Source organism: Echiichthys vipera (genome assembly GCF_963691815.1).
Source record: "Echiichthys vipera genome assembly, chromosome: 13".
Taxonomy (NCBI): domain Eukaryota; kingdom Metazoa; phylum Chordata; class Actinopteri; order Perciformes; family Trachinidae; genus Echiichthys; species Echiichthys vipera.
In genome coordinates, this window is record NC_139838.1 from 10,611,927 (window position 1) to 10,638,014 (window position 26,088).

The window sequence follows — 26,088 nt, forward strand, 5'->3', positions numbered from 1 at the left end:
GTGGATTATTAAACCTACAGACAATAATAATTTACAGATCACTCATAGTGTCATTTTTGGCAGCAACAGACCGTAGTTTTCAACGAAAAGCTCCAACAACCCAGCACCAAAGAGCTGACAGACACTTTGAGTGACTAGCTGGTGAACATAGTGGAGCATTTAGCGGCTAAGGAGCCAGATAAGGTATGTCAATGTTTGCCCCAATTTCTATTGCTGCCCTCAAGCCCCCTCAAGGATTAAAATCTGTGAAAACATGCTTGACTTGTCTCCTAAATTTTTATCTCATTATAGGCTGTCCTTGCACTTCAGGTATGTTTGAATAATATCCAATGACATTAAAGAAACATATACTGTGTGTAAATGTAGCCAACTGTAGTATGGGTTACCCAGAGCACAGGAGGCGAGGGGAAAGGAGGGGAGGCTGATTGCACTCTTGTAAATGCATCAGCTGGCCTAAAACCTGAGTAAAAGTCTAGTGAGAAGTCATTATTCTGCTGTTCAGGCCTGAGCTGTTTTTATTAGAGGTTAGGTCGTGGTAGCAAGCTCTGGTGCTGTTTTAATACGGGGTGTGCTTCGACCTGAGAATGCAGGGGAAAGGCCACAGTGTCCCTTTCTTTAAAATAAATTTACCCACCTATCCTTTTATTTGACAGCATATATCTCTGTTGCAGAGGAAAGGAGGAACTGCACACATAAGTACATTCAAAAGTGAATTTACTGGCATATTATGAGCTTTTGTGGTGCTGCACAGCTCTGAGCTCTGGGCAGCCCAGTATACACTCACACACACGTATACACACACACACCAAGCGATTTTGCCAAAGTGAGTCCCTAAATATAGCCATCGCACAGTGTTATTATCACAGCAGGGGTAGTGCACTGTTATCTCTCACCCTTCACTCCCATTGTTTTACTACTCCAGCAGATGACAGCTTCACAAGGGCTGGGGCCCACTTGCTCTGTATATGGCCTGTTATATAAGACCTGCAGTGACGCTGGTTAGTTCACTGTATTTTCCAGCAGCAACACTTTATAAATTATTTCACGTCAGGTTTTAGGGGCTAGAGAGGAATACTTTGTGCTACAATCACACTCATGCCTCACATCTTTCTTGTTATTTGTGTTTATCCAGTATATAGAGTTATCCCTAAAGGAGAAGGCCAAAGTGAATGAGCGTGAGAATTGCTTGCATGTGGTATGCATAAAAAAACATGAGTGCACAAAAACACAATCACAGTTGAATACACAAGACACATTCAGTCTTCATTAGAGACCATAAAAGAAACAGCTGGACACTGATGGGGAAGGCCTGACTTTTTACACACACACACACACACACACTCACACCATGGGGAGCATTGTGTTACTTTGCTTTCTCTGTTACACAGCAGGCCACATGAATATGTCCATCAGGGTCTTGCTGAGTCATCCATTCAGAAGTGGCCTTACTGAACGGCATGATGGGAAGTGGAGCCCCGCTGCGCTGCTGCCTGGCCTGGGAATGCCGGGCGGTCTGGATCAGTGGTTGCAGACAGACGCAACAACACACACGCAGATATTCATTCATAAAGGCTATTGTTAACCACGCTGTATGTGTGTACCAACAACTGGCCTGTTTCAGCACATCCCAACAACAAATATTTACTACTATTTTTGTCACTCTCACAAAACACAGTCCTCAGGTTGCCCTCAACAGTGTTTACACATAACAAACAAACATACTGTTGATTGGGTCATCAGAGGGATTGAAAGAGCTTAGCATTAGAGCTACAAAAGGTACTGTGCACACAAAGTGGCCGACTGCACTCGACCCACATACAGTATTTCTGGGGAGACAGGGTCTGATGTGATGGCTTCCTTCCTCATCACGTTTGCAAAAAACATTTTAAAGTTAGGTTTTATTTTATTTTCATAGCATCTCAGAAACAAGACCAGGTTTGATTTGTTTAATATACTGTAAATGCCACTCTTAAATGATGACGAGTAGACTTAGAAGAAATAGTTAAACATTGTGGGAAAAAAAGCTTATAGGTTTTTTTTTGTCAAGAGTTAGATGAGAAGATTGATACCCCTCATCCCCTCGCGTACAACCAGTCAGCCTAGCTTAGCCTATCATCACAGCAACATAGTATTAGCCATGACACTCCCAGCATTACACTACAAAAGGTCAGTTATGGGTTTTCTTTGCTTAGGGCAGTCAACGTCAGTCCGTGAACCCTGACTGTAGCCTACTTCGAATGCTATGGCTAGTGCTGGCTGCACTACTTGCTCACAGAAAACTAACCAGCCAATAGAAATAAGAGCAGCTGGTTACTGGGTAAATGTTACGAAAGTTGAAAAGTCGAGAATACAGTCACACTATCGGAAACTAAGTCAAAATGTGGAGAATAAAGTCAAAATATCGACATTAGAGTAGAACGTACTTGACATTTCAACTTTATATATATCGATATAAATAAATAAATCAAAAGTTCTCCCTCCCTAATTCTTCCCTTATGCACATGAACATTGTGCTTTCTTTGTAAATGTCCACAAAGTTCTGTCATTCTTCTTCTTGTGCTACAGTGAAAGTTGTGAATGAGCCAATGAAGTTACCTTAGCTCTGTTTATCTCGTTTGCGTGTTTACTGCTTCAAATGGGCCTTTTCTTGCCACACACCAAAGCTCTATGGATCAGATATTGCAGGTTGTGATGGTATATGCAATGTGTGAACACATGCGGGCAAGCAAAAATGCATTCTCCAGCTAAAGTCAAACATTACCATGCCTAAATAGCAAACCCAGATGTGCTGGGTAAATAAATGATGGAACTCGAGAAAAAAAATTGCATGTTAGAGAATGGGTACTGGACAGTTAATCATACTGCCAGTGCACCCTTATGAGTTTCATGATGACATGTTAATTACCTGAGCATGTTTCACTTACAGATGTGCTTTAATGCTTTAGAGGGTGCCTTTAACAAAGCCTACATCGGATCAGAGATGATCTGTCAAACAAGCATGACTCAGATTTTCCAAACATGAAACACTGGCAACTTCAATGAAAATATTACAGTCTAACTGCAACCATCTGTGTGTGTTTATGTGTGTGTGCACGCAAGTATGATGCAGCATTCATCATCTGCGTGTATACTGAAGATGTGTGATCTCAAAGTACAGCATATTTGAGAGTTCTAAAGTATCCACTTCCAGGCTATGTCCTTATATTTCCGCAAGGTACCGAGGAGTGCCTGTTTAAACAAAGATTAGAGCTGTGAATTACATAAGGTTTAAAGAAAAATTAACATTCCATCTCCTGGACGTCACAGAGTGCCAATGTTTTCATCAGAACAGGCTGAGAGGTCAGACAGGATTTCCCCCACCGGTAGCAGTTGGCTACACAAATATAGACCTGAAAACAAACATGTTATTGGAGAGAGGGCCACAGGAAAAGCCGGACAAAGCATTGGTGACGTAGCAGCTGAAAATAAATCGCATTTCCCATAACTCACCAGACGTTTCCTAAAGAATGGCATTTAGCTTCGGAAGGCTTCTGATTCAGAAATGGAAACGCAGCAAAAAAACTCCCAACAGACTGACCTAAGTAATGATAAATCAGTTTGACGACATTTGGCTTTAATGAAGTGATGAGTATGAGGTGGTTATATAATCCAGTTACTGACAACAAGCTGTCTAAACCTGCAATGGTATTTCCTTTTGTTTGCACAGCATCAGTGCTTTGGGTTACATAATTAATTAATTGAGTAGGCCTAAGTTAAAGGTTGAATATACAGTATAGAATCTTTATTAAAAGCTATATTTAAAAGAAATATAATATACACCCAGGGGCGTTTTGAGGGGTACAAAAAGAAAGTATTGCTTTTCCATAAAAAATATGTTTAGTCTGTATTAATATTTTTAAATTTTTTTGACTAGTTTGACAATGACTTTCTGTCACGTTCTGTTTATATCGTACCAGCCAATAGCGGCGGGCATTGCGGGTTGCCAGGGTTGTTTGTTATTCAGTGCAGCTACTGTAGGCTGGCACTGGGTTATTTGTCCCAGTGGCTGAGTGTCCGGAGACGGGCAAAAACCAGAGTCAATATAGGCCAAGCATTCAGTCCATGGACTGAGATAAAGAAGTTCAACGGCATTAAAACGCACGCCAAAATGGCTACGTTTCTCCTTGATTGGTAAGCTAACTTTCATGTTTACTTAGCTGTAACGGTAACGGTCAGAAATGAGTCGTTACCCTGTATGAGTCATCACTCGACATGGCGCAGGTTGATCGCTTGACACACTGGGCAACGAACCTGGCAACCCGGCAGCTGGAATTGTTTTTTTGTTGTTGCCACTATGATCTTGAGACACTAGATGGCGGTGTTCCGCTCATTCTCTACATTCAACCTTTAATACCTTGTTGACAAATGAATGTGAATGATTTGCTCCTCCTCTGATACTTTGATTCCTGTCTTTCCTTTAAAACATTGAGAATTATATGATATGATATGATATGATATATGATATGATATGATATGATATGATATGATATGATATGATATGATATGATATGATATGATATAATATGATATGATCAAATATGATGTGATATGATATGGGGAGGGTGAGAAGTTCAGCATCCGCGAGGAACTCGGAGTAGAGCCGCTGCTCCTTTGCGTTGAAAGGAGCCAGTTGAGCTGGTTTGGGCATCTAGTAAGGATGCCCCCTGGGCGCCTTCCTAGGGAGGTGTTCCAGGCACGTCCAGCTGGGAGGAGGCCTCGGGGAAGACCCAGGACCAGGTGGAGAGATTATATCTCCACACTGGCCTGGGAACGCCTCGGGATCCCCCAGTTAAAGCTGGTTAATGTGGCCCGGGAAAGCTGCCCGGGAAAGCTGCTGCCCCCGCAACTCGGCCCCAGATAAGCGGATGAAGATGAGATGATATGGGGAAGAGAAAGGGGAAGGTGGTAGAAGACGTCACCTGTGAAGTGTAGGAGTAGGAGTAGGAGGGCCACAACACAACAGCAGCACAGTGTTGTAACTTACTGTCCATTTATGAATTCCAGTCAATCCCAGCTCAGAGAAAACATGATTCCTCTGCTTATTTCTTAAGTCTCTGGACTGAATTGTTTGACAGATATCGAGCTGATGATCTTGATTCAGAGAAAGCAGCAGATTTTAATTGAACATGGTTGTGCTGCCATCTAGTGGTGTATCTTTGCCACTGAGACAACCCCACAGGAGGATAAAGAAACAACATGAAGTCACGGGTCAAAAGAGAGTGTCAGTGTTCAATCGTTTGAGTCCAGTGTGCACAGTTTGATGTGATTGTATTTAATACGCTATTTTTGTGTTATGTGTTGTGTGTCACTGTCATATTTGGTCACATTGTGCTAATGAAGATACTTGGGTCCAGCTCACTGTAGTTCTAATACAGACCACAGCTCTTTCAGTTTCATAATACATGTGAAGGAAGCAAACACGATGATTTTTCCAACTTATAAAGACTGTCTTGAAAATGAAAAGTTAGAGCAGATGCATATGAATGATGTTGTGACACATGTTTTCTCTTTTCTTTTGTAACTTTCTATCCTGACTTTTTGGAAGCAGTATAAACACTTGATTGCATCTGTTGAATTTGTTGAGTATAATAACTATGTTTAATTTGTGTTTTCTCGACGCTGCAACACAGAAACATCCACTTCTGGAGTGTAAATGTGTCTTAAAAGGGTTTCTTAGAACACATTATTACATAACTCATTGACTTTATGAATAAACAACGCAATCATTTATTAATGTGCATGTTACATCAGAAAGGAAGGTAACACCAGTGACACCTTTCATCCGAAATGCATGTTACCAAATGTCCACTAGAGGACATCACACCACATGGTATACTCATTCAATTACTCATATATTTGTAGCCTATTCTTTTTTCTTTTTTTAATAACAATAAAGCAGGTCATTGCAGTCAGTTCAACTAAAAGCTTGATATAAATGAGAATATTTCTGATAAATAAAAAGACACAGTGGAGGTATGGGTAATTATGGGTAACACGTGATACCACTTCAGGAGACCACTGCTTTTATTATACAGTATATTCTATGATATTTACTTGGCTTTTCGTGTTTTCTTGTCATTTGCTTCATATAGTTGATAGTAATGTTACAACAAGGCAACATTGCAATACTGCTATAAACCTAAAATGGTAAAAGTGAAATATTTCTGTGAAATAGGGAAAGAAGGATGGATGCTTCCATAGAATGACCCAGGAAATGGATTTACAGCCTGATCAGTCTCTGCAAGGCACAAAAACAGTTTACTCTGCCTCTGATTATTACTATATGCATTTTACTTGAATCATTCTCAGATGTTTTATAGCAGCCATAAGAGATGTATATGTGCAAACTTTGTGTCTTGTTGTTTTGTTCTAATGGATTGTAATATTACTGGTTTGCTAACTTCTGACAGGGTGTGTTTTTACGTGAGGTACAAGGAGTTTTTGTTTTGCAATTATTTAAGGTGTGCCAACAAGTTTAGACACAACTGGCAGATGCTAAACCGTTGAGTCAACAAGGGTGGTTCTTTGAATCAGAGCTTTTAGTAGATTGAGTGTTATCCTGTGGAAATGATGGCACATTCATCATTAGGAAAAACATGATAATGATGTGACAAACTTACTTGTTAATATTCTATTTACCACACTTGTGATCGCCCTTTGCGTTACTCTCTAGTTTTCTAATACATCACTTCTAACTTCACACTCCTTTGATAACCAAAGTCTGATTCAACTCACAGTTATGAGATAATGTGGTTAAGCAAGAACTCAACCTGAAGGCTACTGAACATTATGCTTCTAACACCTGCAGTGGGGAAAACCAGGAACAGAAAACAGAAAGAAAATGGCGTCTTCTCTCACTGAACATCAGAAATCTTCTTCAACTAAGCCATATATTTAAAAAAAAAGAATGTTTTGGGGTTATGTCTGCAAATCCCAAGTATGTCAGTGACAGGAAGAATGTTCATTTATTAAACATAATATTAAACTGCTACAAATGTGTTTGAGAAAGAGATTTGGTTTTTACGTCTTTTACTAATGTGAATGGGGTCAAATCTCCAGCAGCCTGAGTAGAAATCAGTGCAGCATTAGAAGAGTAGATGAGATGATAGCTTTCTTTAAAACAAATCTCTAATTTGAATGTCTTGAGATGCTTCACATAAATCTTTGCATATCTTTACATTTGGTGCTACACTTACATCTCATGCCTTGTTCCTTATACTCCAAACTGTGTCCATTAATGGTTTTCTGAAGCTTGTTGTTAAAGGTTTTAGTCTACTGTTCTCAGCCTTCTTCTGTTTAAGATTCTCCGATGCTTTTAATTATTCTCTTCCTCTGTACATATATATATATATATATATATATATATATATATGGCAAATAATCACTTCTTTAGATGAGGTTGCAGGGGGAAAAAAATCCAAACTCATTATAAACTTGAATGAAATCACTGTCATTTTATTGTGACAGTTAACAGACATTTGAATTTACATCATTTACATCATTTTTTTACATTTGTATTTTTATTGTTACAGGTCAAAGTAGCTGGCTCTGATCACATAAATTCCACGTTTTTTCTGACATCATATGAAAAAGATCTGCGTGGTAACTTTGTAAAAAAGGACTGTATAAATTGCACTAATCAGGATTCAATATTCAATAATCAACTTCTTTTAAGATTGAACCTATTGTGGGTTGTAGAAATGATTGTCCCATTTAAATCTCACCGTAGACAGCACACTCCTGAGTTTTACCTTGACACTCTCTTCAGCCAACAGCAAGTTCTTGTCTGTACAAGTTCTAGCTGTCGGCCGTGCTTGCTCTCTAGCTTTTTCATCATTTTTAAACAAGTTGCTCACACTTTCAGCTTCGGCACAGTTGCCATAATCAGACTCCTTTTCAACACTTGTTGTCAAACCGAACAAATTCTTACATGATTTGCAAGGAAACTTTTTACTTCCTCTACTGATTTTAAACGCCTGGCACCTGACCTGCTCTGGAAGTTTAATGGTTCCATCAAAATATGTCTTCTTGTTTTTCACTGGATAGTAGGTCATCACTGCATCAGCTACATAACTGTGCCAGTTGCTAAGACAGGACGCAGCGATCATGATGTTTCCGGCATTAGGGCCAGAAGTGGACATGGAGACTCCGTAGTACCTGACTGAGTCTGGGATCTGAGAGACACAGATGGTGGAGGAGGTCAGAGGCTTCTTACCCCAGGTGTTACCCTTCATGTAACACAGGGGACTGATGATCTCTTGCAGCTTCTCTATTATGTCTCTTTCATTGTTTTCTCCAGTCAGGTGGACGATCGGAAATCAACCCCAATTATGAGTTATTCTCACAGATGGTGGGGTTTTTACTGAGTCACGTGTTGTGTTTGTGAAATGCAATGATGTACATTACTCACAAACTTTATCTGAGGTAGTTTAGGTGAAGCGCCACTTGCAACAACTTGACATAATCTTACCATGTCTAACACACAGGAAAACGCGTCTTCATGTGAATGTGCCCTGAATCAGCAGCATATGTTGCAGTGTTGGCACCTGGGACCCGCTGCAAGATTTTATTTGTCGCAAGAGCGTATTTGTCGCAAGAGGGCATTTGTCGCAAATGCGGCTTGGGGTGCTTCTGTGTGGATTTTGCATGTTGTGTGTGATGGTTCTCCGGCTTCCACCCATGGTCCGATGGTGTGCAGACCCCATGCAACTCTGTAAAAAATTATTACTATATGATTAATTATTCCATACAAGACACAACTAAAAGGGACTTTAATCGTTACCCTGCAGTAAAGAAAAAGACACCCACCTTTGTTGTGTTTGATCTTTCTGAGATTCTCAAGGAATGTAGGCATCATTGACACTACCAGTTCATGATGCTTTTGGTCCACCCTCTCATTAACTTCTGCCCAGTCCTTCTTGGTCTACACATAACAGACATTATAAAACAATTAAATCATCAGTCAGCAATCATAAGGTGCTGCTTATTCCCAGCAACTTAACTGTCACTTCTTACCAAATCTTTGAAGGCCTCGCCATCGTAGTACCTGGTGGATGCTGGGTACTCTATTCCCTCGTCCACTAGCTTATTCAGACTTGAAGCCACCAAATGCAGCTCCTCTCCATCGTAGCCGTAGACCTTTTTGTCCTTACAGGTCATCAGAACCAGCTGGTCACACGGACATGAGGTCCCCTCCACCACACCTAAGACCTGCATCCTTACTATCTCAGGAAGGTAGAATTTGCCCCATCCATTCACCTCGCAATCTTCCCCACTGTACTTGGTGTCCTGCAGGTTTCCTATCATCCATCTGGCACCAGCTGGACTCTTTAAGTCAAAAGTCTTGTGTCTAGTCCTGGACACAAAGTCTGACACGTATGTCGGGTAATCTGAAACACATGCCGGATGAGAGGAATTAAGGAATATAGAAAATACTTCTCATAGCAATTTTATGAATGTGAGGAATATATGTGTAGTCAACCTGTTTTTCTGATGCTCTGCAGGACATCAACTATGACTGAATGATTATCTGCGAATCTGAATGAAAGGTAGAAAAGAAGAACAATTCCCAAATCAATCAGTGTGCTCCATTTTACTTTATTAAAAGGTTTGCTGTCCTCAAACGGATTCAGCTGCATCTGGAAAATGTGCAAAGACCTTGTTTCAACTGAGAACCTTCTGTTTGTGTGTTGAACCACCATGAGCATAAGAACATGAGCTGGATGCCTCTGCTGTCTCTCCTAAACTCTCTCTTTTACAGTTCTGATGTTCTTGCACTGAACCATCAGGTCCAGTGATTGGCAGTACCTGGAAATCGCTCAACATTTTCTTCCAATCACAATATTCACTCCAAACTCATAGGCACTGAGGGTCTAATAACAGAGGGTGTTGTATGTTGTTCTGATTTTAAAGGTGCAATGTGTAAGACATGGCACTGTATGACGTGGAACTCAACACAATCTTGAATAGTGTCATTGCTGCAGTTTCTTGTTGTTGCACATGGCAGGAGTTTGACATATCACCTTTAAAACTTGCTGACTCTGACTTGTGATCTGTCAACAAGATGTTAATAAAATTAACTGAAATGCTGAATTTTTGGAAAATGTTCTTTATCAATGTTTCACATCGGGGGTGGCAGCACTTTTCTCAAATCCATATGAAACTATTTGTTTACAATGCTATTGTTGCTATTATTTGTCTACATTTAAATATTTTCATACAAATATTCAATATCCTCACTAAATGCACTCTAATAAGATACCTGAGAAGCCCGGTGTAAAGTTGCTGCAAACCCTCCTGTAAAAAAAATACAAAACTGGTTCTTACTGGTTGCTTTTCACTGGAACGCTCTCCATTCTGGGTCTCTGTCACCAGGAAAACAAAATGAATATTGTTAAAAGTACTTTCACTTGACACAGTGGTACAACATAATATGTCCAGATAATCTTGGCTTTTAAAAAAACACTGGTCAATACTGCATCAATAAGAGCAGCCTAAATCTATCCTGCTGTTGCTCTATTGTTAAAATGGGGACCACATTTCCCCTGATAGTGCAATGCACTTTATTCTGGTACGAGCAGATGTAATATCCATAAACTTTAGTTGATTCAGGACGCTGCTTCCAGGTTTTTAACATGTTCTAGATGTGACCACATCACACCTGTCATTGCTGCCTTTCACTGGTTACCTGTGACTTTTACTGCTAGTTTTTAAAGCCTTGAATGGTCTGGTTCCTGCCTATTTGTGACCTGCTCACACCCTATAGGCCTGATCGCCTGCCTGAGATCCTCCAGCAGCCCTACTAAATCCCGCCTCTTCACCCAAAGCTGACTGGACCTTTTCCATACGGGCCCCACAGTTGTGGACCTCCTTGCCTGCAGATCTCAGGCAAGCAAACACAGTATCCTCTTTTTAATCACTTCTTAAGACTCCCTTTATTGTTTAGCTTTTACTAACTGATGTATTGTTTCAATGTTTTAACCTATTTTATCTAGCTGTTGTGTGGTTGCTTTTATCATATGTTTTATTCTGAACAACTTTGTAACCATGTTTTAAAGGTGCTATAAAAATAAAGGTATTATAATTATTATTATTAATGACTTACTTTTCTGAGGTTGGGTGCCATTTTCACTGTGGCCTTTCTTCAAAAGTGAACAAAAGCCGTGAACAAAGCCTGTGAACAGCTGTTAATAAAACAACAAAAAGTACAATTTAAAAGCATGTTTTAGTCTACAGTAGGCATAATTATCAACTTACACAGTTAATGGGGTCTATTTCTACTTAAAAATACTTTCCGATTTCATCAGAATCATTAAAATAGCCTAGTTTTCAAATGGCATGATTTCACTATGACTCAAATGTAACTGTTAAGTAGCCTAATTGTTTCTGAAAATTAAGATAATTATTGAAAGTTCACTTCTGTGGCAGCTGCCGAAAAGATGTTTTATTTATTTATATAACCGCAGCGTCTCCCTCCACCATTGTTACACTGTCATCTCAAATATATGAATCCTCACAGGAACCCGGAAACAATGTTTAGTAAGAGGCACAAAGAACAGTTCAAATCTTGTTTTCCATAATCACAGTTAATGTTATCCTACTTTTCACAGAAGACGCAAACGTTAAATGGCACTAAAGAGGTTAAAAGTGTGAGATGAAACAAAATTCAAATGTGAGTAAGATATAGTTACCAGTGCTGAAGAGAGGAAATAAATCAGCCTGTTGCCTCACCCTTTTATGCCAGGAGCAGGACACGTTGAGGTCCTCCCACTTTATTTTCCCCAGATGGAGGCCTACTCAACTGCACCGCCTGGTTGTGGATAGAGTGAGACACATTCACACAGCAGTCTATGCACATATTACACAGGCACATTTGTGATATGATTGCATCCATGTATGCAAAGACTCAATACAAATGTAAGAAATTAGCTTATTCAAATTATATCATAGCAAACTTAAAATAAAATGTGGTCTATTATAGATATAGGGCATGTTAATAAAGTGAATGGACAAAACATGTATTTAATATTTTCATAAGAAGAGTTGTCTAATGTAATTAATAGCCATTTTGAATAAGTTGTTCAATTGTTACAAATGTTGAAACTATTGTGTTGTCTTTCTTACTATATAGTAAAGTAGTAGTCTGCTATCCTGATTGATAATGCTATGAAACATTTTACCACAGCATTTTCCTTATGAGGTCATAGACACATGTTATAAACATAATGCCAAGCTAAATTTGTATTGCACATTAAGCTACATTAAACTCAGGGGGTCTCCCAATCCCATTTGTATTCAACAGAAAATATAGATAATATTTACAGCAAATGATCAAAGATACTAATCGAAGCATAATTATAACCTCTTTGGCTGCAGCCAGGGCCTTCTCACCCAGTCAAGCAGGGGTGCGTTCAGGATCTGGGTTCAGCTCCCACAAAACGTAGCAAAACATTTATTTAATAATGAAACGGTGAAATAGAAAAGTTGCCTATTAGTTTTAACGTGTACTTAAAGTACAGAAGGTAAAAGTAGGCTACTCATTATGCAGAATGTTTGATATAATAGTAGATTATAATTATTGATGGATTAATGTAACTATCACTTCAATGTTCCAGCTGATAAAGATGGAGTTAACTTTAATAATGCCATACCCTATACTGCTATGTAGCTTAAGGGGGTGGCAGTAGCTCAGTCCATAGGTCACTTGGCTGGGAACCGTAGGGTCACTGGCTCGAGTCCTGGTGTCGACCATGTATGGAGCGTGGACTGGTGGCTGGAGAGGTGCCAGTTCATCTCCTGGGCACTGCCGAGGTGCTGTTGACACCAAACACCCAACTGCTCGGGGCGCCGGTCACTGGCAGCCCCCTCGCACCAACATCTCTCCCTAATTGCATGTATAGGTCCTGTTTGTGCATGTGTGTATTTTGGGCCTGTGTGTGTAACATGATTAATAATAAGGGTGAAAAAATTCAATTTCCCCGTTGCGGGATCAATAAAGTAATTCTTCTTCTTAATCTATAACGATATGTTATTTCAGTAGTTGATAATAATTTGTATTAATAATCTGAATCTGTAAAGTAACTAGTAGGCCTAACTAAAGTTACCAACTAATTGTAATGTGGTAGTAGCCTACAATATTTCCTCTGAAATGTAGGCCTATTGGGTAGGATTGCAAAGTAGAATAAAATGGAATTACTCAAGTACAGTAGGAAGCGCCTGTTGCACACCATTTCGAGGAAAACATTATTCAACCTGGAAACCGTAGCAGATAGAACGTGCCTGAGGTTTTGATCTGGAACAATAAAATAAATGTGTTCATAACAATAATTTGCTGATATGACAATTGATTAATGAGAAAGGTCGCTTACTTACCTGTACCTGCACAATAATATAGCATAGCATTTGATGCAATACCTGCATGTTTTTTTACAGTCAAGTTGTATTAAATGGTAGCCTATATAGCAGGGCTGCCCAACCCTGCTCCTGGAGGGCCACTGTCCTGCATGTTTTAGGTTTCTCTCTGCTCCAACACACCTGAATCTAATGATGTGCTCGTTATCAAGCAGCTGAAGCTTGTCACAGTTTGATTATTGTTAGACTCTGGTGAGTTAGGGTAGGGAGAAACCTAAAACATGCAGAACAGTGGCTCTCTAGGACCGGAATTGCCTACCCCTGCTATAAAGGATAACAACATTTTTGTAGGCATATAACTACCCTGTGGCATCTTGTCGAAAACAAACACTACTGGAATAATCGCTTTGAGTACATCAGGGAATCGATTTAGACTTCCTATAACAAAAGCTTATTATGGCAACAGTAAAGTTAATGAACTATATTTTAAAATTAAACATTTAATATATCAAAAAAACATCTTCCCTAAAAAAAGGCATGCTGGGGGAAGGACAACAATATTCGGTGATATCTCCTGCACTGGCTCACATAGTAAATACAGTAATATTTAGTCACAGAATCCTGTAGAATTTATGTATGTACTGAGTAGAGTAGAGTAAGGCTGCCTCCCTGTGGATAAAGAGTGACATTAGACATAGACAGAATGAAATATTTAACACAAGTCCTCTTATTCACTCCTCTTTCGCTGCAGCATCCAAAGCTTTAGCTAGACCAGTTAAGGAACAGAAACAAAGTGTTAAAAGAAAACCATTCAATTGTAACAACAGTCTAAATAAAACCAACATTAAGATACATACTGTATTTCCCCCCAATATGTCTGATGTCAAAGAAATAGTTCCTTCTGAGGTCTGTCTGACACTTCATCCTTAACTGTATTGTGCCCAAGGGGAAATTTGTCTGGCAGCCAGCTTGCATATGTGCTGCTTGTGACCTCTGAACGCTATACAAAATATCAGCCATATAAGAGACTTCACTGTCATCCATCTATTTACAGTGCAGTACAGCAGGAACACAATTCTGCTTCCACTGTCCTGCTGCAAAAACAAAAGAATGCGGAAGCAGAACAAGATACAAACCTAGGTACAAACATACAGTATATTCTGGGGCAACTCGCAGAAGTCATCAACGATGTGCACACCATGGAACCGGGTGCACCATGAGAGGAGGGAGGTGGGCAGTGTGGGTGTTCCTGAAGCCAAATTTGATACTTTCTCAAACATTTCTGTCCCCAGAATGACGCTTTTGGGTGGTACACCTGGGATAAGGTGTTGGGGGTCAGTTACACCGAACTGCATTATACTGAGGGCTGTTTCGTCTCCTAGAGCACAGATGGTGTTGAGAAGCCAGTTCGAGAGAAGGCCTCTTGTTCTGGGTCTACAAGAACTGCAGCACTGGCTACGGGTGTCCCTTATTATTTGCGGGATTTCCTAAAACCTTATAAAACACATTACACAACATGAAAATAGACTTTAGGGTTCTAAAGTTGGCACACTGAGGCTCCCAACAGGGTCGTCCCGATGTTCCTAGAGTCGTAGGTTCTTGATATAGCCTAAACTTACATTGTAAGAGGTTGGGGAGGGCTGTCTAAGCAAAAATCCATTATTCACCGTAGAGATATCAATGTCAAAAGTCAAGAAAATGCAGTAGTTTTAAGAGTCTCTAAGTCTCTTATCAGGCTGTAAGCTGTAGGTGGGTGGTTTCAACATATTGACCCAGGGAAACATTGAACATTTGGCTGAGGGAAAAAACTCTGTTGAGAATATGAAGCAATTTGAAAGGTCTCTTTAATGTGTCCAAAAGACAATGACCTGGGGAACATATGGCCCTACAAATGACTAATTAAGCCCATACCTATTTAAAAAAAAGGATGCTAACGCTAGATAACTTCAGCCATTACGGGGGTTTTACAAGATAGCTAAGCTGCCGTACAACATTTAATACTGTTGCTTCTCGTTTTTGAAATCCCTATGCTGACTAATGAGGAAGTAAGCAAACACAGAAATCACAGCTGACGGTGGAGCTGATGAAGCGCCTGTCTGTACTGAAGGAACAACTATCAGCCTCACGAGGTCCTGGCTTCCACATGCATTTGTAACTAATCTGAGAACACGATTTTGAAACCTCTACCTCATCTATCACATTATCTCTGCTCAACCTCCTCCCCTGACACCGTCCACTGCTCCACTCAACCCATTGTTGTGTTTAAATACTTTCACCAGCAGCTTTAAAACAGTTACAATCACCTGAGGAACCTGCCTCTGTTGACAGTGCTGTTATTGTGAAGCTGATGAAGTGGGAGAACAGTAGAGTGCTGCTTAAGGTGTTATTCTGACATAAAATCATCCCATGGTCTTTTTCGGCACTTACATACATCAAATAAGACATCAAGTTTTTTCCGTGTCTAAACTATTAACAAAGAAACCCTGGAGAGTCGCTAACAGCCCGATGTGGCTAACAGGGATTAGGGATTTTAAGCAGCAACAGTTGAAGGGACGGCTACGGCGTTCCAGAGCAGTTTGCCGTTGTAGACAGTAGGGCAAACCAGGCATTCTCCCGTAGTAGGCACTAAAACAGCTTTTTTAACCCCTAATACTGCTCAAAATAACCCCAAACCACTGCAGTAGCATGAGAAGAGTCCCTACACAGAAAACAAAGCACCAACAACATAATTAGCGAGCCCCGAGTTACTTTCATCTTCGGTGCCCTTGAGCTCACAGTACCCACAGGCACACTAAAAAAATGGCGCACACCGAGACTGCTAATGCTAGCTCTACCTGTAGCTCCTTCCGGCAACAGACATCCCCACCACCTTGCGTTACATTTCTGTGCTGGTGGGGAAATTCGCTGTCTGGGACTTTTCCAAACCTTTTACATCTATTATTAACTTATATTTCCTTGTTGGTGCTTCAATTCATGTGTAGGGACACTTATCATGCTACTGCAGAGGCTTGGTGTTATCTTGATTAAAAAAGCCGTTTTAAGGTCTTCACCGTAACGCCCCGAGCTAATCAGTGTTAGCCACGTCCGGCTGTTTGCGACTCTCCCATATTTCTCCGTTAATAGTTTATACACAACAAAAACTATCTCGATGGCTTATTTGATGTATGTAAGTGCTGAAAAAGACCATGGGATGATTTTGCACCTGAATTACACTTTACGCTAAAAAAGTGATCTGATCCCATCATATCCAACCTTCATGTTAAGAATCACAAAGAAAGAATCACTTCTTTAGATGAGGCTGCAAGAAATCTCATTTTAAAAATGATCAGTCTGTGTGGTTTTATTGTGAATAACACGATCAATACATAAACTCTCCTCGATCCAACTGCTGACACACATTTGGATTACAATTCTTGCCATAAATGCATGTGTATCTTAATTGCTGCAGTAGCTGAAGCATCAATAATGTGCAATAATGGAGCATGATATTTACAGAATCCCACGCGCACATAAAGCATCTTTTAATAAAAGTCAATAAGAACTGTGATTCAGTAATATTCAACCATTCCCTCTTTAAAGATCAAACTCATTGTGGGGTGTAGAAATGATCATCCCATCTCAGCTTGGGATCCCATTTCCTCTTGGTTTTCTGGTTCAGCATGGGCTCCCATCTCACCGTGGACAGCACACTCCTGAGTTTGTCCTTGACACTCTCTTCAGCAGCCTGCCTGCTCTTGTCCGTCCACGTCCTAGCTGTCGGGCGTGCTTGCTCTCTTACTTCTTTATCATTTTTAAACAAGTTGCTCATACTTTCAGCTTCGGCACAGTTGCCATAATCAGACTCCTTTTCAACACTTGTTGTCAAACCGAACAAATTCTTACATGATTTGCAAGGAGACATTTTACTTCCTCTACTGAGGTCAAACGCCTGGCACCTGACCTGCTCTGGAAGTTTAATGGTTCCATCAAAATATGTCTTCTTGTTTTTCACTGGATAGTAGGTCATCACTGCATCAGCTACATAACTGTGCCAGTTGCTAAGACAGGACGCAGCGATCATGATGTTCCTGGCATTAGGGCCAGAAGTGGACATGGAGACTCCGTAGTACCTGACTGAGTCTGGGATCTGAGAGACACAGATGGTGGAGGAGGTCAGAGGCTTCTTACCCCAGGTGTTACCCTTCATGTAACAAGGGGGACTGATGATCTCTTGCAGCTTCTCTATTATGTCTCTTTCATTATTTTCTCCAGTCAGGTGGACGTTCTGCAATCAACCCCAATTATGAGTTATTCTCACAGATGGTGGGGTTTTTACTGAGTCACGTGTTGTGTTTGTGAAATGCAATGATGTACATTACTCACAAACTGTATCTGAGGTAGTTTAGGTGAAGCGGCACTTGCAACAACTTGACATAATCTTACCATGTCTAACACACAGGAAAACGCGTCTTCATGTGAATGTGCCCTGAATCAGCAGCATATGTTGCAGTGTTGGCACCTGGGACCCGCTGCAAGATTTTATTTGTCGCAAGAGCGCATTTGTCGCAAGAGGGCATTTGTCGCAAATGCGGCTTGGGGTGCTTCTGTGTGGATTTTGCATGTTGTGTGTGATGGTTCTCGTGCTTCCACCCATGGTCCGATGGTGTGCAGACCCCATGCAACTCTGTAAAAAATTATTACTATATGATTAATTATTCCATACAAGACACAACTAAAAGGGACTTTTATCGTTACCCTGCAGTAAAGAAAAAGACACCCACCTTTGTTGTGTTTGATCTTTCTGAGATTCTCAAGGAATGTAGGCATCATTGACACTACCAGTTCATGATGCTTTTGGTCCACCCTCTCATTAACTTCTGCCCAGTCCTTCTTGGTCTACACATAACAGACATTATAAAACAATTAAATCATCAGTCAGCAATCATAAGGTGCTGCTTATTCCCAGCAACTTAACTGTCACTGCTTACCAAATCTTTGAAGGCCTCGCCATCGTAGTACCTGGTGGATGCTGGGTACTCTATTCCCTCGTCCACTAGCTGCTTCAGACTTGAAGCCACCAAATGCAGCTCCTCTCCATCGTAGCCGTAGACCTTTTTGTCCTTACAGATCTGTAAAAACAAAACACATTTAAACAGATATCAGTATGTGTGTTGGGAAATATCATATGCATAAAGTAAACTATGAAAGGACCATAATGTGCATAAAGAGAACATTTCAAATTTTCATTAACAGTCCTCCTCGTTACCTCGTCCAATAACTGTGTGGTATCTGCTGAAGGATTAAGTTGAATAAGCTCCACCATTTTATCGATAATCAGTAAAGCATTAGTTCTGAAAGGCTCTTCCTCTTCCAGAGCTTCTTCTTCTCTAAAATAATAAACAACGATACTTGTTAGGGAATAAACAGCAGAATGCAGCAATAACAACTTGTGGATTTCAGTCAATCAGCTGACTCACCTCTGCGGTACAGCAGCCTGATGCAATCAGAAATAATACACAAGAAATTACAACAATTACTTATTTCACTGAAAACACAAATCAAATAAACATTTGAATCAAAATGATATCAAATATTGTGAAAGGAAAGCATTTGAAAGCAGCTACTCACCATCTTAAGTCATGAGTAAACGAAAGAGAAAGAAAGAAATGAAGTCCGGCCCCCCGATGAAAAATACCACTCCTTAAAAGTTTCCATGATGCGATAAAACCAAACAGAGATAGTATGAGTGTAATAAGGAAGTCTGTGTCAATATGTAACTGTGTGCCAGTGAAAACACAAGAGCGCATACACATGATGTCCATATCAGATTATCTTATGCAGGAGACAGGATGTCTGTGTATGTAGATGTGCTGCTGAGAAACAGCAGCAAAACAACGACTGCTCTGAAGACAAAAAGGGGAAACCCTGCACGCAGCACCAACTCATTGAGAGCGTATGAAAAAAGAAACTATCATTTCTCCTTTACTGTACGTGTTTTTGTGTTTGTGTTCAGATTTATTTATTTAAAACAGGGACAGTGCATGTTAATAAACATTGATGTATAATATATACTGTATATATACACGTATTTATGTAAATATGCAAGATCATAGCCAGTAGCTAATTTCCATCTTTAGTCCATTCGGCAGGTTGATGATAACAAATAAACCCACACATACAAGATACAAAATACACAGCCGGAGGATTATTTTTAAGATCTGTTGTGATTGCAATTTAGATTTTGCAGGAACCATGTTTTAAGATGTTAAATGGGATAATGGTTGGCAGATCCCGTATGACACATGGTATTGTGTTCCGGGTCTGTGATATGAAAACACTGACTGCCCAAAAACACTTTTCCTAAACAGGACTAGACAATCACCCCTGGAGCCTGCTCTTGCTTCATTTTATGATGTCCTTTACCAGAAGTGAGGCTAGTCCATGAAAGAGTTTGTGAATCAAAACTGAATCTGCATATTTTATTACCTTTTCCCAGCTCAGCTGTTCATTTCAGTGACACTGAGCAGCCCAAGAGGAATAATATTCTAATATTATCTTAGCCTTTCTGACTTCATAACTTTATTTTATCCTATTAGACATTTGTGTAAAATATTATCATAATTAGCGATATAATTATGAGTTATGGACAAAAATGCTTGTGAGGTCACAGCGACCTTTGACCTTCAATCCTTGAGTCCAAGTGGACGTTTATATGACATGAAAGCTTTATTTCAGCACGGGACAAGTACAATACAAATATATAAAAAGTCAGTTCATATACAAACATTTCAGCCTCAGGCTGGAGGTATAGCGATAACAGCTCAGTGGGATTTACCAGATTCCTCCAAAAGCATCATCTGATGGCTCCTAGTAGGGGACAGGAAGTGTGTGTGAGAGAGAAAGACAGAGGAAACAAATCAGATCACTCAAAATAAATATGAATGTGACACAGCAGGGGCAAAGCCGAAGAAACCCACCTGTGTTTTGTTTGATCGATTTGAGATTCGCCAGGAAGTTTGACTTTTTTGACATCACCAGTTTATGATGCTCTTCGTCGAGCTTCTTCCCCACGGCACCCTTCCTCACTTCTGCCCAGTCCTTCTCAGTCTACACACAACAGACATGGAACAACAGGTGATGGATCATCGACCAGAACGTGGAGTTTATTCCAAGCAACTTAACTGCCACCGCTTACCATATCTTTGAAGGCCTCTCCTTTGTAATACCTGGTGGATGCTGGATACTCTACTCCCTCGTCCAGTAGCTTATTCAGACTTGAAGCCACCAAATGCAGCTCCTCTCCATCGTAGCAGTAGACCTTTTGGTCCTCACAGGTCATCAGAACGAGCTGGTCACACGGACATGAGGTCCCCTCCACCACACCTAAGACCTGCATCCTTACTATCTCAGGAAGGTAGAATTTGCCCCATCCATTCACCTCGCAATCTTCCCCACTGTACTTGGTGTCCTGCAGGTTTCCTATCATCCATCTGGCACCAGCTGGACTCTTTAAGTCAAGAGTCTTGTGTCTAGTCCTGGACACAAAGTCTGACACGCATGTCGGGTAATCTGAAACACATGCCGGACAAGAGGAATTAAGGAATATAGAAAATACTTCTCATAGCAATTTTATGAATGTGAGGAATATATGTGTAGTCAACCTGTTTTTCTGATGCTCTGCAGGACATCATCTATGACTGAATGATTATCTGCGAATCTGAATGAAAGGTAGAAAAGAAGAACGATTCCCAAATCAGTCAGCGTGCTCAAGTCACATTTTACTTTATTAAAAGGTTTGCTGTCCTCAAACGGATTCAGCTGCATCTGGAAGATGTGCGAAGACCTTGTTTCAACTGAGAAACCTTCTGTTTGTGTGTTGAACCACCATGAGCATAAGAACATGAGCTGGATGCCTCTGCTGTCTCTCCTAAACTCTCTCTTTTACAGTTCTGATGTTCTTGCACTGAACCATCAGGTCCAGTGATTGGCAGTACCTGGAAATCGCTCAACATTTTCTTCCAATCACAATATTCACTCCAAACTCATAGGCACTGAGGGTCTAATAATAGAGGGTGTTGTATGTTGTTCTGATTTTAAAGGTGCAATGTGTAAGACATGGCACTGTATGACGTGGAACTCAACACAATCTTGAATAGTGTCATTGCTGCAGTTTCTTGTTGTTGCACATGGCAGGAGTTTGACATATCACCTTTAAAACTTGCTGACTCTGACTTGTGATCTGTCAACAAGATGTTAATAAAATAAACTGAAATGCTGAATTTTTGGAAAATGTTCTTTATCAATGTTTCACATCGGGGGTGGCAGCACTTTTCTCAAATCCGTATGAAACTATTTGTTTACAAGGCTATTGTCGCTATTATTTGTCTACATTTAAATATTTTCATACAAATATTCAATATCCTCACTAAATGCACTCTAATAAGATACCTGAGAAGCCAGGTGTAAAGTTGCTGCAAACCCTCCTGTAAAAAAAATACAAAACTGGTTCTTACTGGTAGCTTTTCACTGGAACGCTCTCCATTCTGGGTCTCTGTCACCAGGAAAACAAAATGAATATTGTTAAAAGTACTTTCACTTTACACAGTGGTACAACATAATATGTCCAGATAATCTTGGCTTTTTAAAAAACACTGGTCAATACTGCATCAATAAGAGCAGCCTAAATCTATCCTGCTGTTGATCTGTTGTTAAAATGGGGACCACATTTCCCCTGATAGTGCAATGCACTTTATTCTGGTACGAGCAGATGTAATATCCATAAACTTTAGTTGATTCAGGACGCTGCTTCCAGGTTTTTAACATGTTCTAGATGTGACCACATCACACCTGTCATTGCTGCCTTTCACTGGTTACCTGTGACTTTTACTGCTAGTTTTTAAAGCCTTGAATGGTCTGGTTCCTGCCTATTTGTGACCTGCTCACACCCTATAGGCCTGATCGCCTGCCTGAGATCCTTCAGCAGCCCTACTAAATCCCGTCTTGTCACCCAAAGCTGACTGGACCTTTTCCATACGGGCCCCTCAGTTGTGGACCTCCTTGCCTGCAGATCTCAGGCAAGCAAACACAGTATCCTCTTTTTAATCACTTCTTAAGACTCCCTTTATTGTTTAGCTTTTACTAACTGATGTATTGTTTCAATGTTTTAACCTATTTTATCTAGCTGTTGTGTGGTTGCTTTTATCATATGTTTTATTCTGAACAACTTTGTAACCATGATTTAAAGGTGCTATAAAAATAAAGGTATTATAATTATTATTATTAATGACTTACTTTTCTGAGGTTGGGTGCCATTTTCACTGTGGCCTTTCTTCAAAAGTGAACAAAAGCCGTGAACAAAGGCTGTGAACAGCTGTTAATAAAACAACAAAAAGTACAATTTAAAAGCATGTTTTAGTCTACAGTAGGCATAATTATCAACTTACACAGTTAATGGGGTCTTTTTCTACTTAAAAATACTTTCCGATTTCATCAGAATCATTAAAATAGCCTAGTTTTCAAATGGCATGATTTCACTATGACTCAAATGTAACTGTTAAGTAGCCTAATTGTTTCTGAAAATTAAGATAATTATTGAAAGTTCACTTCTGTGGCAGCTGCCGAAAAGATGTTTTATTTATTTATATAACCGCAGCGTCTCCCTCCACCATTGTTACACTGTCATCTCAAATATATGAATCCTCACAGGAACCCGGAAACAATGTTTAGTAAGAGGCACAAAGAACAGTTCAAATCTTGTTTTCCATAATCACAGTTAATGTTATCCTACTTTTCACAGAAGTCGCCAACGTTAAATGGCACTAAAGAGGTTAAAAGTGTGAGATGAAACAAAATTCAAATGTGAGTAAGATATAGTTACCAGTGCTGAAGAGAGGAAATAAATCAGCCTGTTGCCTCACCCTTTTATGCCAGGAGCAGGACACGTTGAGGTCCTCCCACTTTATTTTCCCCAGATGGAGGCCTACTCAACTGCACCGCCTGGTTGTGGATAGAGTGAGACACATTCACACAGCAGTCTATGCATATATTACACAGGCACATTTGTGATATGATTGCATCCATGTATGCAAAGACTCAATACAAATGTAAGAAATTAGCTTATTCAAATTATATCATAGCAAACTTAAAATAAAATGTGGTCTATTATAGAAATAGGGCATGTTAATAAAGTGAATGGACAAAAAATGTATTTAATACTTTCATAAGAAGAGTTGTCTAATGTAATTAATAGCCATTTTGAATAAGTTGTTCAATTGTTACAAATGTTGAAACTATTGTGTTGTCTTTCTTACTATATAGTAAAGTGGTAGTCTGTTATCCTGATTGATAATGCTATGAAACATTTTACCACAGCATTTTCCTAATGAGGTCATAGACACATGTTATAAACATAATGCCAAGCTAAATTTGTATTGCACATTAAGCTACATTAAACTCAGGGGGTCTCCCAATCCCATTTGTATTCAACAGAAAATATAGATAATATTTACAGCAAATGATCAAAGATACTAATCGAAGCATAATTATAACCTCTTTGGCTGCAGCCAGGGCCTTCTCACCCAGTCAAGCAGGGGTGCGTTCAGGATCTGGGTTCAGCTCCCACAAAACGTAGCAAAACATTTATTTAATAATGAAACGGTGAAAAAGAAAAGTGTCCTATTAGTTTTAACGTGTACTTAAAGTACAGAAGGTAAAAGTAGGCTACTCATTATGCAGAATGTTTGATATAATAGTAGATTATAATTATTGATGGATTAATGTAACTATCACTTCAATGTTCCAGCTGATAAAGATGGAGTTAACTTTAATAATGCCATACCCTATACTGCTATGTAGCTTAAGGGGGTGGCAGTAGCTCAGTCCATAGGTCACTTGGCTGGGAACCGTAGGGTCACTGGCTCGAGTCCCGGTGTCGACCATGTATGGAGTGTGGACTGGTGGCTGGAGAGGTGCCAGTTCATCTCCTGGGCAGTGCCAAGGTGCTGTTGACACCAAACACCCAACTGCTCGGGGCGCCGGTCACTGGCAGCCCCCTCACACCAACATCTCTTCCTAATTGCATGTATAGGTCCTGTTTGTGCATGTGTGTATTTTGGGCCTGTGTGTAACATGATTAATAATAAGGGTGAAAAAATTCAATTTCCCCGTTGCGGGATCAATAAAGTAATTCTTCTTCTTAATCTATAACGATATGTTATTTCAGTAGTTGATAATAATTTGTATTAATAATCTGAATCTGTAAAGTAACTAGTAGGCCTAACTAAAGTTACCAACTAATTGTAATGTGGTAGTAGCCTACAATATTTCCTCTGAAATGTAGGCCTATTGGGTAGGATTGCAAAGTAGAATAAAATGGAATTACTCAAGTACAGTAGGAAGCGCATTTCCTTTCTTGTTAACACATGTGTACATACACGCCCGTGCTGTTGTGTAACACCTCTGATGCACCGTTCAAACAGGAAAAACAGAAAAACACAAAAGCCTGTTGCACACCATTTCGAGGAAAACATTATTCAACCTGGAAACCGTAGCAGATAGAACGTGCCTGAGGTTTTGATCTGGAACAATAAAATAAATGTGTTCATAACAATAATTTGCTGATATGACAATTGATTAATGAGAAAGGTCGCTTACTTACCTGTACCTGCACAATAATATAGCATAGCATTTGATGCAATACCTGCATGTTTTTTTACAGTCAAGTTGTATTAAATGGTAGCCTATATAGCAGGGCTGCCCAACCCTGCTCCTGGAGGGCCACTGTCCTGCATGTTTTAGGTTTCTCTCTGCTCCAACACACCTGAATCTAATGATGTGCTCGTTATCAAGCAGCTGAAGCTTGTCACAGTTTGATTATTGTTAGACTCTGGTGAGTTAGGGTAGGGAGAAACCTAAAACATGCAGAACAGTGGCTCTCTAGGACCGGAATTGCCTACCCCTGCTATAAAGGATAACAACATTTTTGTAGACATATAACTACCCTGTGGCGTCTTGTAGAAAACAAACACTACTGGAATAATCGCTTTGAGTACATCAGGGAATCGATTTAGACTTCCTATAACAAAAGCTTATTATGGCAACAGTAAAGTTAATGAACTATATTTGAAAATTAAACATTTAATATATCAAAAAAACATCTTCCCTAAAAAAAGGCATGCTGGGGGAAGGAAAACAATATTCGGTGATATCTCCTGCACTGGCTCACATAGTAAATACAGTAATATTTAGTCACAGAATCCTGTAGAATTTATGTATGTACTGAGTAGAGTAGAGTAACGCTGCCACCCTGTGGATAAAGAGTGACATTAGACATAGACAGAATGAAATATTTAACACAAGTCCTCTTATTCACTCCTCTTTCGCTGCAGCATCCAAAGCTTTAGCTAGACCAGTTAAGGAACAGAAACAAAGTGTTAAAAGAAAACCATTCATTTGTAACAACAGTCTAAATAAAACCAACATTAAGATTCATACTGTATTTCCCCCCAATATGTCTGATGTCAAAGAAATAGTTCCTTTTGAGGACACTTCATCCTTAACTGTATTGTGCCCAAGGGGAAATTTGTCTGGCAGCCAGCTTGCATATGTGCTGCTTGTGACCTCTGAACGCTATACAAAATATCAGCCATATAAGAGACTTCACTGTCATCCATCTATTTACAGTGCAGTACAGCAGGAACACAATTCTGCTTCCACTGTCCT

At 39.9% G+C, this 26,088-nt stretch overlaps 2 protein-coding genes across 7 annotated transcripts; both read right to left on the minus strand.

The window, feature by feature from the left end:
• Positions 1–7,473: 7,473 nt before the first annotated feature.
• LOC310955717 (uncharacterized protein) lies at positions 7,474–11,222 on the minus strand. The gene is made up of 6 exons (XM_083925705.1): positions 11,144–11,222; positions 10,366–10,403; positions 9,521–9,576; positions 9,055–9,428; positions 8,848–8,962; positions 7,474–8,750 (listed from the first exon to the last, which is right to left on the minus strand). Exons 1-6 carry the CDS (start codon positions 11,162–11,164, stop codon positions 8,515–8,517), a joined length of 840 nt encoding a protein of 279 aa, XP_083781831.1. The 5' UTR covers positions 11,165–11,222; the 3' UTR covers positions 7,474–8,514.
• Positions 11,223–16,776: 5,554 nt separating this feature from the next.
• Positions 16,777–23,298, minus strand: LOC310955766 (uncharacterized protein). Of its 6 annotated transcripts, XM_083925795.1 has the most exons (10): positions 23,246–23,298; positions 22,660–22,738; positions 21,882–21,919; positions 21,030–21,085; positions 20,564–20,937; positions 20,346–20,475; positions 18,635–20,235; positions 18,357–18,497; positions 18,150–18,264; positions 16,784–18,052 (listed from the first exon to the last, which is right to left on the minus strand). In XM_083925795.1, the coding sequence occupies exons 2-7, from the start codon at positions 22,678–22,680 to the stop codon at positions 20,222–20,224; spliced, it is 633 nt and encodes a 210-aa protein (XP_083781921.1). In that variant the 5' UTR covers positions 22,681–22,738; positions 23,246–23,298; the 3' UTR covers positions 16,784–18,052; positions 18,150–18,264; positions 18,357–18,497; positions 18,635–20,221. The 6 variants fall into 6 exon arrangements, with proteins under 6 accessions (XP_083781920.1, XP_083781918.1, XP_083781921.1 ...); XM_083925794.1 differs by lacking the exons at positions 22,660–22,738; positions 23,246–23,298 and having other exon boundaries at positions 16,777–17,653; positions 17,812–18,052; positions 21,030–22,642; XM_083925792.1 differs by lacking the exon at positions 23,246–23,298 and having other exon boundaries at positions 16,783–18,052; positions 21,030–21,919; positions 22,660–22,742.
• Positions 23,299–26,088: the final 2,790 nt, after the last annotated feature.

Excerpts from the sequence above, each read along its gene's own strand:
- LOC310955717 (XM_083925705.1), bottom strand. The coding sequence starts at position 11,164 with ATGGCACCCAACCTCAGAAAA. Across the intron at positions 9,429-9,520 it reads GCAGAGCATCAGAAAAACAG|ATTACCCGACATACGTGTCA; the intron begins GTTGACTACACA and ends CATGTGTTTCAG. Across the intron at positions 8,963-9,054 it reads GCGAGGCCTTCAAAGATTTG|ACCAAGAAGGACTGGGCAGA; the intron begins GTAAGAAGTGAC and ends TGTTATGTGTAG.
- LOC310955766 (XM_083925794.1), bottom strand. The coding sequence starts at position 21,270 with ATGTTCTTATGCTCATGGTGGTTCAACACACAAACAGAAGGTTTCTCA. Across the intron at positions 20,938-21,029 it reads GCAGAGCATCAGAAAAACAG|ATTACCCGACATGCGTGTCA; the intron begins GTTGACTACACA and ends CATGTGTTTCAG. Across the intron at positions 20,476-20,563 it reads GAGAGGCCTTCAAAGATATG|ACTGAGAAGGACTGGGCAGA; the intron begins GTAAGCGGTGGC and ends TGTTGTGTGTAG.